Source organism: Leiobunum rupestre, chromosome 5 (assembly GCF_980474605.1).
Source record: "Leiobunum rupestre chromosome 5, qqLeiRupe1.1.hap1, whole genome shotgun sequence".
NCBI classification, from domain to species: domain Eukaryota; kingdom Metazoa; phylum Arthropoda; class Arachnida; order Opiliones; family Sclerosomatidae; genus Leiobunum; species Leiobunum rupestre.
Window position 1 is genome coordinate 42362778 of NC_143388.1, and position 18302 is coordinate 42381079.

An 18302-nucleotide genomic window follows, 5' to 3' on the forward strand; every position below is an offset into this window, starting at 1 on the left:
TACAACTTGCTTATTGAAACTTTTCGTCTTTGAATTTGGAATAAACAAAAAATAAAAATATTTACCGGGGGAGCAAATGACGATAAATAAGATTTTGTTTCTTCTAGTATCGCTTCATTTGTCAAATGCAATTGAGCCCGGGTCCAATATCATTTACATGGTTTAAGTGTTATATTACTGACATTGTGAGAGCTTCATATCCTTTTTTCCAAGGTGGTATCTTGTTATTTTGCATTATGCATTCTAATTCTTCAAGGACTAGATTTAAATCACAATTTTTTGAGGATTGTCCGAGGGACAGGTTTCTGGTTTTGATGTAACATTTTCACATACTAGGAAATATGCCTTTGATGGTTCTTTTGGGTTTTTCACTAGTAACTATCACATCCATTTGGTCATTTTCTAGGGTTACCTCCCAGTCCATACATTCCTCTATTAATATTTCTCTGTGGATGAAAATCAGATATTAGATGTTGCTTGCATTAGCAAATGAAAACAGATTTTCAGTAGAAAACACTTTTACTACTTCTTTTTTAATAAAAAAATCACAAAAACTTGGGTATTTAATTATAAAACATGTTACCTAATTCATGAACGTACTACCCGTTTTTCAAATTCACCGCTAAAGTTTTTGCGTCTGATCTTAAACCCGATAAATATTCTTAAAGGGGAACGGTCAAGCTTTAACCAGTTAGATAGCCCTAGCCCGTTAAAAACAAAAATTTATGGCGAAACCCCATAAAAACATATTGAGCGGTTAATTTTTAATAAAATAAAGAAATTTCGGGAAATTGAAAAGTGCGCGCCCGCTGCGACACCTGGTGATAAATCGGTGAGACACTCCTTGCTTGATTAAAATTGAAAAACAATATCAAAGCGCGCGCTGCTGGAGACGCGAAAGATTTGTTTTTTTTTTATTGGCACGCGCGCCGCATTCCAGTATACGAGGCCTAAGCCGGAATTGCGCGATTTCAAAAGTTACGATAGTTCGCAAATCGCTCACTAAGGTCGTGGTGGCGCTGGCGATACACCTTAAGATGGCGGCGAAAATTAAAACCCAAATACATGGGCGTTATTTTGCGTTTCAACTTTTTGGTCCAAAAGCTATTTTTTCAAGACAAAATAAGGTACGTGTAAGTATATTGAACGACTTGTTGATCTTTTGATATGCAAATAAGTCAATATTCGGAAAAGCTTGGCCGTTCCCCTTTAAGCGTTAGGTGGCGCTTTACACGGAATACCACAGGAATACGGAACAACTGCTGGTTGTCTGCTAGTTATCGCTCCCGTAAATTTTTGGCAAATCAAAAGGTTTAGTCGAGGCTTAGGTGACTGAGTACGAGCGCTAAAGTTAGGTTAGGCTTAGTTCATAAATTAAGTTTAGAAATGAAATGGATTCCAGTGAATTTGATAAGAAACCTCAGCCAAATGCGGCTTACCAGTGGCGTAACTAGGAACTCCGGGGCACTTTTAAATAGCACTGATTTTAATCATAAACGTTTGGGGGCCCCTAGTTCTCGCCCCCCCCCACCCCGTGGCTTACTGGTTATTTTTACTTAACCCAATTACACAACATTGCGTAATTGGGTTAAAAGTTTAAGTAGTGGTAATTAACCGATTGGTTAATACATTACTTAAACTTTTAAAGAACCAATTTCAAAAATAAAAGGTATAAAACTTACTTAGCCTAATCATTTAACCGACAACAATGGCGCCATTTTGTCAAAATTTAACGCTTCTCTATGAAAATACACCGGAAATTGACTTCAGCGCAGTGGCGTAGTGAGGTTATTTGGCGCCCAGGGCCAAACTCCAAAATTTGCTTTTTAAAGCCTAAACAGTGAGTCCCCTTATATTCTTGGTCCATGGCTACACGCCGTGAAATATAAGAGAGAAAGCCCTTAATTAAGGGAGTATGAACTTCCATGTTTATGGTGGATCAACGAATTTCAAATTTCTGCCACCAGGCTTAACAGAAGCTCAGGATTATTGGCGCTAGTTATGTTAAAAAACAATCATTTCGCCTGTTAGCAGACAATTTATAAATTTAGTTCATACTCTCTTTAATATTGTGTAGCGCCATCTTCAGTTTAGCCAGATTATAAATCTTCCTAATTTCTGGCATTTTAGTTCAACAATTCTGGCTTGATTATTGTTTTAATATATATAATTGTTTTACCTCAATGGAAAATTAAGCCTAACCTTTTTAAAGCCCGGTATTAGGTCGAAATCAGAGTGCCATCTTTCGTGAATCAAAAGCAAAACAGAAGTCACCGCGTCGTTAAAATGTAGCCCCCTTTTGTCAGGACGCGTGCATGGGGCTTTATAATAACGTGGGCAACGGTTACTTATGTCTCTAGTTATTAGTTATAATTAAATAATCGTTTCCCAAAATTCCCAAGGTTTTAAACTACAACTTTGAGCCTACACTTCTCATTTCTAACTGTTAAGGGATGGCTGTATCGGATTCTCATACTCTTGTTTCGTACACGTTCAGACCATAGAATTAGAAATGAGACTAGAACCACTGCGCTCTCCGGTGATCTCAAGGAAAACGGGCAAGCTAGAAGGCTTCCATGAGAGACTCTCAGTGTTGCAAATAAGCTTTTTAAAAGTACTGGTCAGTGTGACCACTAAACCCCCTACTTAAAAATAAATTAACTGGTCATGACCACCCTTTTCTGCCCCCCCCCTTTTATTTTACCTTTGAAAGTGAATTGTTAATAGCGATTAGGAACTATAATGGGTTTTATTTATCACAAACCAAAGAGCTTTGATATTTATCACATTTCTTAAGGAACTTTAAAAAATATTTCAACATCTTCTTATTCTTCGAATAAAAACAGTTTTACTCCTTCTTGACCTTCTTTTTGTTTTTAAAAGTCATAAAGAAATTGCAATGTCTTCTAAGCTTATTTTCTAAAACATATTCTTAATGATTGATTTAGTTCGACGAATCTGACTGATTGTAGCGGAAGAACGTCAAATTGCATTACTGCCAGATGCCACGAAATACGCTCAATTTAGGAGTCAAAATCCGCAATTTCATTGTCTGTGAGAAACTGAGAGCGCAACGCTTTTATCATTTTTTCTTTTCGGTATAGAATTATACTTTTAATTAAAAATAAACTGGCCATTATGACCAGTGAACCCCCCAGATTCTATTTAATTTACTGGTTATAGCCCAAAATAAACTGGTCTTTGACCGACGCCACAGCCTTATTTCCAACATTGATTGAGAGTGGAATCGCTAGTTTCGCTACTAATCCACGCAGGAGTGCGCCCTCTATTAAAAAACAAATTAAAAATTTAAATATTTTAAAATAGATGGCGTGCTCCCACAAAGAATGCTGGCGATTCCACTCTCATGGCAGCCTTCTAACTCGTACATCTCACCACCGGCTTTCTTTTATCTGATCAGAGCAATCTGATCAGGTCTCAAAACTCTCAATGCCGTACCAAGGATAATCTAGACTACGTACGTTACTTATGATGTAACCCGAGACTACTAAAGTGGTCGACATTTAACAGAAATAAACAACTATGGAGCTCCATTAAATAGTCTGCAGATGGCGCTAGTCATCTTTTATTTTCATAGCGGCGCAGCATTTAAATTAACAGATGCGTCTACACATTTACAAGAACCTCGAAACTTTTGGACTCTAATCTTAAGCTCACAACGAATTCTTAACAGGTTAACGTGTAGTTTTATGGCGTAATAAAATTAAACGTTTATTGATCAATCATTACTTTTCGTTTTAAGAATTCTTGCGATAAATGAAAATAGAAATTCTTATCAACAAGAGCTTTGATAAAATTTAAGGTGGCCCGGTTTTTCTCATTTTGAAGCCAAGTGATAAAACTATAAAAAAATATAGCATTAAGAACGCGCAATTGCAAGTCCTCGGTAGTATAGTGGTGAGTATCCCCGCCTGTCACGCGGGAGACCGGGGTTCGATTCCCCGCCGGGGAGGATGTTTATTTTACTAAATGCACATTATGGTAAATTTTTAGTGGATCAGTATCTACATAATTAAATATAAAATAAATTTTATTTGAAATTTCTATGTCAGAATTCTTGTTTAATCAGTGTGGCTTAATTTTAGGAGATCCAGGAATTTTGAATATTTTTTGGTTTTTTAGGAGATTAAAAATAAACATTTCTTTAAATTTTTACATCGGAATTTGGTTTAAATCGGTGTTATTCAAATTTAGGAGATTGGATTACAGAAGCTTTCGGATGAAGTCCATAAGTCAGACCATGCCCATGGTCAGACTTCGTTTTACAAAATATCTCCTCTTTTATTGTTATTTCACAGGAGCGCCATCTACTTAACATATTTACAACTTGATTAATTTTTAAGATATTCATGAGATTTTAATAAATATTTCCGGTAAAATCTGCATAGAGCATTATTTTTAATCCCGGATATTTTATAATGGATTTGTCATATAAATCCATGGATTTTTAAATTTTTATTAAAATTTTGTACGATAATACAACCTCACGTTAAAATCGCTTCAAAGAATTGGCAAAACCAGATTATGTTCCTTTGAGGTCGTGGGCGCAAATTTTTTAGAAGGCAATTTTTACAAAAGTATTTTAAAAGTACTTTTATGTAATTTCTTTAGCCCCCCCCCCTGGACTGAAATCGGCTGAAATCTACTGCTACGCCCTCTAGCGTTGACCGTCGAAAAAATTAAGCAATTAAGCCTTTTCTGTGTGTATCCAAAATATTGTCAATTTATTAATTTTTAAACTACACTACATTCATTAGTTGGAAATAGTACTACTAGTTTAAAAATTAACTTGTCTAGTACAGTTTCGGCTCAAATTTGCTCATATAAGGGAACATACTATTTTCTAAGGTGCCATCTGTCTCTAGTGGTGGGAATGTATATTTAGTTTGTCTTAAATACTTACGCTGCGATCACGTTCGTGATTTCGTGATTTCATTTTTTCACGATAATTTTACCAATGATAGATGACGCCACCATTCAATGGTAAAATTTGATATAATGCTAGCTTATATTTAGGTTTCACCGTTTCAGATTATCAAGCTCAAGTATATTCCTAACGCGACGATGATATCTGTCTAGAATGAATCTAGTTTCTCTTAATAAAATATTTCTGCTTCTACAAATAAACTGATCTCTCCCTATTAGATGTTTTAGAATAAAAGTAAGCTATTAATATTCGAAAAGCAATCTTATCCAATTAATTAAAATAAATTATGAATTTGAATATAATATCGACAATAAAATCAACAGCGCGCGATGAAAGTGAAATCGAAGCAATGTCGAATACTAGCGCCCTCTCCAGGCGAAAAGACGAAACTCTCTCTCTCTCTCCAACCCACCTCCCCCCCACGGGGACTCTAGCACGCTACAGTCATCTATTATGACGCTTACGCTAATAAGACAAACTCGTACGCTTCGACTCATTATTGTGTTCAAAAGTAGCGAAACAAAGCTAAATTAGATTAAAAAAGACTTTTATACGCTTAGAAATAAGAATCCGCTTTTGAAATCGAAATAGAAAGTATTTTAAACTTTCCCGAATGACCCAATTTTATTGACACAAGCGACCCTCCTAACCCACTTTCGCGCCTGCTCAGTGAGCGTGCGTTCAGTTCCGCCGAGAGGAAAGTTTTTGACGACGCTTCGCCGCGATGTACTAAGCCTTGCCCTTGATCTACAAGACGGGGTTGCGCCGAACGGTGAGGAATTAATAGTCTCGTAGTGGTAAAATTCCGCGTAAAAAACCTTCAAATTCTTTAGGACTAGCCCGTGTTATCGGGTCAACGATGTCCCTTATTGTTTTTCGTGTTAAATAAGTGACGTTATCGAGAATCTCGCTGTCTAATTTTGATTTTCTCGCGTCGGGAATATTTTCGTAAGTGTGAAGGCGTTTCGGTGGCGAGCTCGGCCGGGAATAGTCTCGTAGGCCTCGCCGCTTTCAAAAACTCACTTGCCCGAGCGAAATGTTGGTCGAAGGCTCCGACCAAGATCCCAAACCGGACGATAATGGGAATTCGGAGGTGGTCATCGTTTCGACCGTCTCGGCACCCACTCAGTCGTCTGGTAAGTGTGACACTCTCATTTTATACGTTATCGCGCTAGGCCTAGACCTACATAAAATGTGGTACATCCGACGGAATCATGGGGGTACGTTTGTGGGTCAAGTTCAAAAACTTTCGTTGCGGAAATACTGCCAAGTCTCATCCTTCAAATTATCCTTTTTCCACATTTTTTGTCCCTAATATATTACTATAAATAAAACCCCGCGGCTAAGATAAACTATTTTCCCCGCAAATTTTGTCGCCAAGTTAAGAATTTTGGAACCTTGACTGACTTTGGTCATACGTAGGCCTTGGCCTCTTCTCTAGTTACTAATAAAATGGTTACGGTATTTTTCGTTAATGTTATTTTAGACAATTAAACTTGTTTTGCAATATTTATATTAAGTACTATTTATGGAATTGTAAATAAATGGTGTATGTGTTATTTTTATAATTTACCGTTTGAAAAGTGAAAATATGAAATTTATATTGTTTTTGCGTCTTTTTGGACATATCACGAATGCTTCTCAGTTTCGGGTTCGAGGTAAAATTGTATTGATTGCGTTAGGCCTATGTAGCAAAGACCTACTGATAAGGAGTTTAAGGTCTACGAAACTGGGTCAATAGCATACACTAGTGTCGCTAAAATGATAGTGAAAATTAGTGAATAATACTTTAATTTTTTGGAAGGGGGAGAGGTGATAATATGTTAGATAAGTTAACCAAGATAGCTCATGTACGATAATAAATCGACGTGTTCTTAAAAAGACTGACATACTTCTGAAAACCATTATTTTTAATATGTAAATTAACGTTCTGCCTTGTTAAATTTTAGTTCGAGTTAAAAATGTAAGCCTATTTCGTCTACTTTTTTCCTATCCTGAAATGTAGCGGTGGCGTCAAAGCATTTTTTCAGCTAGCATTGGAAAAATCTCTGGTAGATGGTTGAATACGGGTTTTAGCATTATAACTGTCGGTAAGGGAAAATGGGGGGGTGTATAATTTGGGTAGGGGCGCCCGGGCGGACGCGGTATTATTGCGCCCCTGGCCATTGAAGCGAGAGAGAGAGAGAGAGTGAAAAAGGGGGCTTTTACGAAAACATTTTGGATGTCTACGCGAAAAAGGCCCCTTCGTTGTCGAGCCCTGGCTAGCGATCGTCTCGTCGCACCCCTACCGCGAGACGAGCCATCCCGTATTGGAATCGTCCGGGTGAGAAAAAAACGGCTCAACCCGTTTTGGCGAAAATTCCCGCTGTTGTTCCCCGGTCTAGGTACGTTGTGGAAACCCCCACCCCCCCGTTTTTCGAGCTCCCAACCCCACGCGTCACCCGCTTTACTGAGAAACGTAACGTTACTGTGAAAAAAATATGATATTCAACCTGTGTATTCTGGAAATATTATAAGGCCTATTTTAAAATTCCCCCTCTTTTTTACGACTTTTGCACCTGATTTCAAGACGTTTTAACGGTGTTTTAAAACTGGATTGAATATTCGCGCATGGCGGAAATGTTGTCAACGTATAATAGACCTTTATAAATACGTTTTGTTAAATTTTTTGCCGGCAACCTATTTTAACTGAAAATGTACAGTTTGGTAATATCTGTATGTACACCTGTTGCGTGTACCGCTACGCTTTCCCGCCTTATAGTTATTCTATACCTATATTGTTTACTTATATATCGAAAAAATTGAATATGTATTTAGTAGGGTTTTAGATTTATAGATGGCACCACGGCGTTCTAGGAACTGCGACAATTTTGACCGACATATTGCTATTGATGGTTTATATAGGCGTTATTTATTATTCTACTTAAAGGGACTGTGAAGTTAACATTTTTATGATGGATTAACTAATTTCGCATTCGTAGAGCTTGTTACACAGATGTTGTTTTAATTAACATCGCTTTGTTTTAAATTAAATTAATTTTATATTTATAGTGAATAATTTAAGGTATATAACAAATTTGGAAGATTTTTTTGAATTACCAAAGCAATTTCAATGACTTTTTGAGTTATCAAAGCAATTTCAATGATTTTTTGAATTATCAAAGCAATTTAAAAGACTTTTTGGAATTATCAAAGCAATTTAGAAGATTTTTTGGAATTATCAAAGCAATTTAGAAGATTTTTTGGAATTATCAAAGCAATTTAGAAGATTTTTTGGAATTATCAAAGCAATTTCCAAGATTTTTTTTGGAATTATCAATGCAATTTCCAAGATTTTTATGGAATTATTAAAGCAATTTCCAAGATTTTTTTTGGAATTATCAAAGCAATTTCCAAGATTTTTTTTGGAATTATTAAAGCAATTTCTAAGATATTTTTTTGGAATTATTAAAGCAATTTCTAAGATATTTTTTTGGAATTATTAAAGCAATTTCTAAGATATTTTAAATTAATTTGATGTGTTAATGGCCAAAGTCATATAGATATCAATGTTTAATATAATTTGAGTCTAAACAGGATTGGCTATTATTGCCTACTACTGGAAGATCTTTCTAAGAAATGATTTTGTCAGACCATTTCAGATTTTCCTCGAAATCATTATGCACCGGTGTCTTCGTAAAATTGTGGGGTTTTAAAAAGCGTACATTTCACCATTTGAAATGCCTAGACAATGTAGACTCATGTTTTCTCTTACAAGAACTTCATTTTCTCAAAAAAAGGCGTGTACGCAGGCAAAGAATTTCAGTCATACTTGGACAACTGATTTCAGTTTGTTATGTAACCTTCTTAATGTTTGCCATGGTCAAAGCTACTTACAAGTTTGACACTTTTTAAGGTAATTTTACTCTAGATCTATCAGGGTTGGCAATGTTTAAAAAAAATTCAAATAAATCGATTTTTTTTTATTTAAATCGGATTTTTATTGATTTTTTGATTTTAATTAAAATTTCAAAGTTTTATATAATTAAATATCATAATTTTACCAAAAACCAATGCTTTAATTTTTAAAGACTTATTATATATATAATGAATGTATTCAATTTAAGCAAATAATCTATAGAAGTTTTTTTTTAAAACCTATTTTGGTACTTCACAAAAACAATTCGGCGGAATCCCCTCCCACAGGTAGAATCCAATGCAACATTAGAGGGAAGTACAAGAAATATTATATTTTAGCCTAAATTATAGCAATTGGCGAGGTTTTTATTTTTCAAAAATACTATATAAAAATTGATTTAAATCAGCCAACCCTGAGATCTATGGCAAATTCTGCTATTATTATTATTTAGATTCTTGAAAGGTTTTTAACGTAATTTTTGTACTGAAATATAAGTTGATTAAATTTATTAACTTCTGATAAATGTCAACGTTAAAAACTGTCAAATTTGGCCTTAAAAGTCAGGAAAACATGGAATAGTCGGCTTATTTGTTCTGAAAATATTGTGGCAACCCTGCTGTGGCTGAGTCGAGAGGCTAACCACTTCCTTAAATTCTGTGCACCGATTACAGCGAGCACAGCCTTTGGTAGTGCTAAATCTATAATCGATTACGTAATCATTTTAGTACAGTCAAAGCTACGGGCTTGTACACCGTTTACGGATAGTGGTCAGCCCCTCGAGCTGAGTCACTTTTGTCACTTAAAATCACTTGTTTTGAATTCTGTCACAAAAATCATGTTTTCTTAAATTAGGCACTATTTATAACTTTTTGGGATTTTTGCGTTTTTAATATTATTTGTCTTTAAAAAATCTCAATATTTTAAAAGTTGATAAACAATTTGCACATTTTTATTATTATATTTTGACTAGTTTTATTGGTCCTCAATCTGATTTTTTTTTATCTTGGAAAACAATGGTTTTTCTTCTTTTTTAGTCACTTTTCCGAGCACTTTTCAGTCACTATTTTTAAAATTGTTAGTCATCACCAAGGACAGTAGATACAGGGACGAGAAAGCAGGAAAAAAATTTCGATTTTAAACGTCTTAATATTCACGGGGAGTTAGATGTAAACAAACCGCAGCCATTGTTAAGACGTGGTTCACCATGGACAGTATTATTGTAGATAGTTTTTACCATTTTGATGTTAAATTAAAAATAAAACTACGAGCGTAAATAAAAAATGCCTATTTGTTTTGAACACTTAAGCCTCGTCAAGAACCGCTAAAGTTAGGTGACCGCCATGTTTTTGTTTACAACTAACTCTCCTTGCGTTTAAGTCGTTTTAGGTGATATATTCCAACAGAGGCCGCCAATACACTTTCTCGTCCCTGTATTTACTGTCCTTGGTCATCACTAAATTTTTTTCTTGGTGTTGTTGTTTCTATAACATAAAATATATAAAGTGAAAATGTAATTGCCGCATCTAACTTTGAATTGAAGAGGGTTTGTAGCTTCAAGTGAGGACCCGGGCCCTGGTAAAACAATTAATACGGGCCCCGAGAGAGCCGTTATTACTGAGGATAACAAAAGATTTCCTGGGAAATATCTGGAGAAGAAGGTTATTTGGCTTTTATAAATCCGGGCCCTCGTAAGCTTCATGGGCCCCAAGAGAGCCGTTATTACTGAGGATAACAATATATTTCCGGGGGAAATCTCTGGAGAAGGTTACTTGGCTTTTCTAAATCCGGGCCCTCGTAAGCTTCAGGGGCCCCAGTAAAATAATAAATACGGGCCCCAAGAGAGCCGTTATTACTGAGGATAACAAAATATTTCCTGCGAAATATCTGGAGAAGGTTACCCGACTTTTCTAAATCCGGGCCCTTAAGCGGGATGGGCCCCAAGAGAGCCTTTACTACTGAGGATAACAAAAGGTTTTCGAGGAGAATCTCTCGGGAAATTTACCTAGCTTTTCCAAATCCAGCCACCCTAAGGCAGGACGGGCCCAGTAATATGTGTGTTTCCTCACCTCTCTAATCCGTCGTCTGCTTTGAAGATCCCCTCTAGCTCTATCACGCTCCTAGCGGCGAAAATCCGGGTGGCTTAAGTCTCCTTTTGGCTGGCTTCACGGCATATACGATGCTCTAAACTCCCAACCACTTGGACTCAATTGTGCGAGCCCCTGCATGGTGGTCAAAATGTTTCTCTAATATGTAATTCTGCATACAATAGACTTGAGACAGGGTTGCCACACGTCAGGGAAAAGTCAGGGAATTTAGGGAAAAGTCAGGGAATTTAGGGAAAAGTCAGGGAATTAAGGGAAAAGTCAGGGAATTTAGGGAAAAGTCAGGGAATTTAGGGAAAAGTCAGGGAATTTAGGGAAAAGTCAGGGAATTTAGGGAAAAGTCAGGGAATTTAGGGAAAAGTCAGGGAATTTAGGGAAAAGTCAGGGAATTTAGGGAAAAGTCAGGGAATTTAGGGAAAAGTCAGGGAATTTAGGGAAAAGTCAGGGAAATTAAAAATGGGCCTAAAAAGTCAGGGAAATGTCAGGGAATTTTAAGAATTTGTAAAGATTCAGGGAAAAGTCAGGGAATTCTATTTTCTCTGGACACTTTTGGAAGGTAATTTTACTGTAGATCTATGAAAAATTCTATGATTATCATTTATTTCCTTGAAAGTTTGGCTAATTTTTTTCAACATTGCAATAACCTTTTTACTGAAATATAAGTCCATTAAAATTTATTAACTTCTGATAAAAATAAAATATAAAATAAAATTTTGGCCTTAAATAGTCGGGCATAATCTCTAGAACTGGCCAGGGAAACAGGGTATAGTCAGGGAATTTGAATAAAATTTTTTTGTGGCAACCCTGTTAGAGGTTGATATTAATCTGTCACACACTGAAATGTATGTATGTAAAAGCCATGAAATTTTTTTATGTCGAATTTAATTTTAATTTAGTTTATTGCTTATAATAGTGTTAGAATTTTGTTAGAATCAGTATTAATTATTCAGGGTTGGCAAAATATAGCTTTTGCTAAAAAGGAAAAAATCCGGATAAAACCCAAGTTTAACCACCATTACAAATTTTTTATATGTATTTCTCCTAGTGTTGATGTTTGCAGAAGATGATTTAAATTATAAAGGTTTAGTTGCGTACTTTCGTTATTGAATAACTCTTGTTATTCATATTTAGAGTTGTTTAATTTCCGGAAAAATAAAATGCGGAAAAATTTTCCGAAAATTTTCCGACTTACAACACTATTAATCATATTTCGTTCGAAATAAGAGCTTTGAAACTTAAGCTAAAAAAGCTTAAAGCCAGGTGGTTAAAGCCGGTGTGTCTGGTTCTTGCCAACCCTGTAATTAATTAACGCTAAAACGTCAGCCTCATCTAGAATTAAAGTCGCCCTACGTGTTTGTTTCACTGTAAGCAATTTGTGAATAGTTCTATTTAGTGTTGTAAGTCGGAAAATTTCCCGCTCGGAAAATATTAAAAACGTTTTCGTTCGATAATTTGTCTAATATATTGTTTGCAAATTTAAATAAAGCGGCATTTTCACCTCATTTTTTCTAATCTAAAAGTAAAACTAAACCTATAGACTAGTTTAAACTGGTTGAAATGTAACACTATTAATGTTTTGTAGTATGTTTACTGATATTAGTCATTTTAAATCGATAAAAAGTTTAAAACATTAAAAACCCTTGAAAAGTAATTTGTTTAAATTTTTTATTTTTCCGATTTGCGGAAAATTTTCCGGAAAATTTTCTGGAAATTTTTCCGCATTTTATTTTTCCGGAAAATTAACAACCCTAGTTCTATTACAAGTAAAAGTGACATTTAGTTTTCCCATAAAATTTACGTGTCTAGATTTCAAAGCACAGCAATTATTCGATCGTACGATTCGTAATAAAATATTTTTTTTTAGAAATCTTTTGAACAACCTAAAAATACCGAAATCTTGGAAACTGTCTAAAAACATTGGCCCGTTCATAACTTAACTAACGCCAATCGCCCTAACTTCTGTCAAACCTGGTCCATAAATATCGCAATAAAGATTCCCCTATCCTAGTTTCATTTCCAGATTCCGTTGAGCAACGGTAAATTAGTCGTTTTAAGAAAAGCTCCAATTTTAAATTTAACCGTAATGAAGATCGAAATGAGCATGCGCTCGGGGCTTCGTCATTGAAATCGTTTCCCGCAACGACCGCCAGATGGAAACACCGTCGCCGAATATAAGCGTAATATATCTCTGACCTAGATTCATAAACTAAACATCGCTCTTGCGTACATAGTCTCTCCACTCTCGCGCCATTTTGAAGAGGGGGGGTTGCACTGACTGGAAAGGGGGAAGGAAAATAATGTACTTTGCCGTGTCGTAATGCAGGCCTTTTTAAGGTTTTCGGTTTTATTTGTAGATTCGAATATTTTTCAATTGTCATTTTTTTTAAACTTTTTCCCCCTTAAAATAATAGACGTACCAAACGAGTTTCCAGTCAAAAATGTAACCATTTCCCCTTAAAAGAATATTTAAATTTTTCATCAAAATATTTCATAATGGATATAATGAAATTTAAAACCTGTTCCACTTAATTTCAACTTCAAAATATTTAAAATATAACAATTTTATATACTTTTGTAGCTTTCTTAGTGGTTTCATTTGTTTACTTCGACCATAAATATCTTCTCCTTTGCAATTTTAGGTTAAGTTTGCCTATCTTGACCCCATTTTTTGGTTTAACAAAATATCCATTATTGCAACGATAACCTACTTGCATAAGTTGAGCGCGGTAACAACGCCTACAAACAGTTTTAGATTTTATTTATCACACTTCAACTTGTTACTTTTAAACGATATTTTCTTTTTCCACAAATTGCTCTTGTATTTTTTTATATAACGTTTGTAACCACTTCTTTGATTTTGTTTATTTTATTGAATTTATTAATTTTTATACAATTAATGGCTCTTTCATTGTATAATTAATGGATTTTTTACTTTTCTCAGTTAGCTAATCCTGAATTAAATGAAATCTTAATTAAATTCAATTACTATTTAATATTATAGTTTACTCAGATTTTCTATGTATTTTAATGTTTTAAGAACCTATTTTTTACCAATTTTTATTCCCCAATTTAAATACTTTGTGTGATTTAAATCAACGATTTAAAAAAAAACAATGACTTGATTTCAATCACGATTTAAATCAACTTAATTTTAATCAGCCAACCTTGATTTTATCTAAATTTTATACGGAATATTGGAATTAAAAAACTTGATTTTCGATATGAAGTTATGGAATTTTGAAATTTGATTAGATCCAAATTTGTACGGGGTTTTTGAAACCTAATTATTTTACTGTTCGACAAATTGATTTAAGGCAGGGCATATACAGCCTTGACTAATAATTGAATAAAAGTAATATTCGTTTGTCCAAAATTGACCTAAGTCTAAGTGAGAACCACAACGAGATCAATGCTTTCTACACATGGAAATTAGTTTGACAAAACCTCAATCAAATTCAGAAACCGCGTGAGCTGATAATACCACTTAAGACGTGGTATTTCATAAGACCTAAAGTATATAAAATTTCACTTACGAAAGAAGTATCTACTCGCTGTTATTTGTTGCCTAACACTGATTTTCCGAGATACGTTAAAATTTAAAATATGGCTTAAAAATAAATACCTAAGACGCTGTGTTTATTACTAAAATAGCACCCATTGGAAACTACTTAGAGAAGCACATGTTTCATTTTAGCATCGTAGATAAGTTAGATATTATTTACTTCTGGAACGACTAACGAACCCGCCAATTTACGTCATTTTAGGTTTCCGAATAGTGAAAAGGTTTTTTTTATTTTAATGCTAATTTTCCTGTTTCTAAATTTCGACGCAGCTGTTAGGCAATCCTTTTATTGAAAATATCGCCTCAAAAACTTCGTGTACCCCTTTTTAAAATCGAAGCTTTCCAGACATAGAACAGGGTTGCCACACGTCAGGGAAAACAGGGAAATCAGGGAAAAGTCAGGGAAATTAAAAATGGGCCTAAAAAGTCAGGGAAATGTCAGGGAATTTTAAGAATTTGTAAAGATTCAGGGAAAAGTCAGGGAATTTAATTTTATCTGGGCACTTTTTGAAGGTAATTTAAATCTCTAGATGTATGACAAATTACACGATTATCATTTATTTCCTTGAATGTTTGGCTAAGTTTTCAACATTGCAATAACCTTTTTACTGAAATATAAGTCCATCCAAATTTATTAACTTCTGATAAAAGTAAAATATAAAAGAAAAAATTTGCCCTTAATAAGTCAGGGAAAATCTCTTAAAATGGTCAGGGAAAACAGGGAATAGTCAGGGAATTTGAATCTGAAAATTTTGTGGCAACCCTGTAGAAAGTTTATATCAAACGATGCAAGTTCTCCTCTTCAAATCACACGCCCACCCACCAAGTCTACTTAATCACCGCCAAATCCACCCACCAAGTCTACTTAATCACCGCCAAGTCTACTTAATCACCCCAATCCCACCCACCCGCCAAGTCTACTTAATCACCCCAATCCCACCCACCCGCCAAGTCTACTTAATCACCCCAATCCCACCCACCCGCCAAGTCTACTTAATCACCCCAATCCCACCCACCCGCCAAGTCTACTTGATAACCCCAACACCCACCTACCAAGTCTACTTGATAACCCCCAACCCCAACCCACCTCCAAGTCTTATTTCATCACCCCCAACCCCCACCCACCTCCAAGTCTTATTTCATCACCCCCAACCCCCACCCACCTGCAAGTCTTATTTCATCACCCCCAACCCCCACCCACCTCCAAGTCTTATTTCATCACCCCCAACCCCCACCCACCTCCAAGTCTTATTTTATCACCCCCAACCCCCACCCACCTCCAAGTCTTATTTCATCACCCCCAACCCCCACCCACCGCCAAGTCTTATTTAATCACCCCAACCCCCACCCACCTCCAAGTCTTATTTCATCACCCCCAACCCCCACCCACCTCCAAGTCTTATTTTATCACCCCCAACCCCCACCCACCTCCAAGTCTTATTTCATCACCCCCAACCCCCACCCACCTCCAAGTCTTATTTCATCACCCCCAACCCCCACCCACCTCCAAGTCTTATTCTATCACCCCAACCCCCACCCACCTCCAAGTCTTATTTCATCACCCCCAACCCCCACCCACCGCCAAGTCTTATTTAATCACCCCAACCCCCACCCACCTCCAAGTCTTATTTCATCACCCCCAACCCCCACCCACCTCCAAGTCTTATTTAATCACCCCAACCCCCACCCACCGCCAAGTCTTATTTAATCACCCCAACCCCCACCCACCTCCAAGTCTTATTTCATCACCCCCAACCCCCACCCACCTCCAAGTCTTATTTCATCACCCCCAACCCCCACCCACCTCCAAGTCTTATTTCATCACCCCCAACCCCCACCCACCTCCAAGTCTTATTTTATCACCCCCAACCCCCACCCACCTCCAAGTCTTATTTTATCACCCCCAACCCCCACCCACCTCCAAGTCTTATTTTATCACCCCCAACCCCCACCCACCTCCAAGTCTTATTTCATCACCCCCAACCCCCACCCACCGCCAAGTCTTATTTAATCACCCCAACCCCCACCCACCTCCAAGTCTTATTTCATCACCCCCAACCCCCACCCACCTCCAAGTCTTATTTCATCACCCCCAACCCCCACCCACCGCCAAGTCTTATTTAATCACCCCAACCCCCACCCACCTCCAAGTCTTATTTCATCACCCCCAACCCCCACCCACCTCCAAGTCTTATTTTATCACTCCCAACCCCCACCCACCTCCAAGTCTTATTTCATCACCCCCAACCCCCACCCACCTCCAAGTCTTATTTCATCACCCCCAACCCCCACCCACCTCCAAGTCTTATTCTATCACCCCAACCCCCACCCACCTCCAAGTCTTATTTCATCACCCCCAACCCCCACCCACCGCCAAGTCTTATTTAATCACCCCAACCCCCACCCACCTCCAAGTCTTATTTCATCACCCCCAACCCCCACCCACCTCCAAGTCTTATTTCATCACCCCCAACCCCCACCCACCTCCAAGTCTTATTTCATCACCCCCAACCCCCACCCACCTCCAAGTCTTATTCTATCACCCCAACCCCCACCCACCTCCAAGTCTTATTTCATCACCCCAACCCCCACCCACCCCCAAGTCTTATTTCATCACCCCCAACCCCCACCCACCTCCAAGTCTTATTTTATCACCCCAACCCCCACCCACCTGCAAGTCTTATTTCATCACCCCCAACCCCCACCCACCTGCAAGTCTTATTTCATCACCCCCAACCCCCACCCACCTCCAAGTCTTATTTCATCACCCCCAACCCCCACCCACCTCCAAGTCTTATTTCATCACCCCCAACCCCCACCCACCTCCAAGTCTTATTTTATCACCCCCAACCCCCACCCACCTCCAAGTCTTATTTAATCACCCCAACCCCCACCCACCTCCAAGTCTTATTCTATCACCCCAACCCCCACCCACCTCCAAGTCTTATTCTATCACCCCAACCCCCACCCACCTCCAAGTCTTATTTCATCACCCCAACCCCCACCCACCTCCAAGTCTTATTTCATCACCCCCAACTCCCACCCACCTCCAAGTCTTATTTTATCACCCCCAACCCCCACCCACCTGCAAGTCTTACTTCATCACCCCCAGCCCCCACCCACCGCCAAGTCACCCCAACCCCCACCCACTTCCAAGTCTTATTTTATCACCACCAACCCCCACCCACCTCCAAGTCTTATTTTATCACCACCAACCCCCACCAACCTCCAAGTCTTATTTTATCACCACCAACCCCCAAGTCTTATTTAATCACCCACCAGCCCCCACCCACCTCCAAGCCTTATTTAATCACCCCCAGCCCCCACCCACCGCCAAGTCACCCCCAACCCCCACCCACCACCAATTCTTATTTTATCACCCCCAACCCCCACCCACCGCCAAGTCTTATTTTATCACCCCCAACCCCCACCCACCGCCAAGTCTTATTTTATCACCCCCAACCCCCACCCACCGCCAAGTCTTATTTAATTCTTTTTTGGAATAGCAATTTCGCTTTCGCAAATGGCGGCTAGCAGGCTGAGTAAACAACATTTGTAAAAAAGAAGGATGCGAGGGAATCTAAACACGCGCGATATGTCGTACGTCACCGCGCGCGCCGTTTAATGTACGAGACCGCGAGTTGGGAGAGATGGGTAATCTTACGCGGGAAGACGCATCTACTCCGGGAAAGCGATAAAAGCAGCAATAGGGTCCCAAAATCGCCTCGAATTAGGCCTTTCCCTATTGCCGCCATGTGACTAGCTCCCTCACTTCCCCCCTCGCCGAACGAC

At 37.8% G+C, this 18302-nt stretch overlaps 1 protein-coding gene and 1 long non-coding RNA gene across 5 annotated transcripts in view; both read left to right on the plus strand.

Moving 5' to 3' along the window:
• The first annotated feature begins 971 nt into the window (after positions 1-971).
• LOC149944893 (uncharacterized) lies at positions 972-3675 on the plus strand. Of its 2 annotated transcripts, none has more exons than XR_016481031.1 (3): positions 972-1133; positions 2949-3098; positions 3422-3675. It is a non-coding gene; the product is annotated as an uncharacterized LOC149944893 (long non-coding RNA). The 2 variants fall into 2 exon arrangements; XR_016481030.1 differs by having other exon boundaries at positions 972-1127.
• A 1776-nt stretch (positions 3676-5451) lies between these two features.
• The window catches only part of ftz-f1 (ftz transcription factor 1), a 101272-nt gene continuing 88421 nt past the window's right edge, over positions 5452-18302 (plus strand). Inside the window, exons 1-2 of one of the 3 annotated variants that reach the window (XM_090175940.1) lie at positions 5452-5720; positions 5782-6084. In XM_090175940.1, the coding sequence (XP_090032066.1) occupies positions 5985-6084 (100 nt within the window). In that variant the 5' untranslated portion in view covers positions 5452-5720; positions 5782-5984. Of the gene's footprint in view, positions 6085-18302 lie in introns of all 3 variants that reach the window. The other 2 variants (XM_090175941.1, XM_090175942.1) reach the window with 2 other exon arrangements.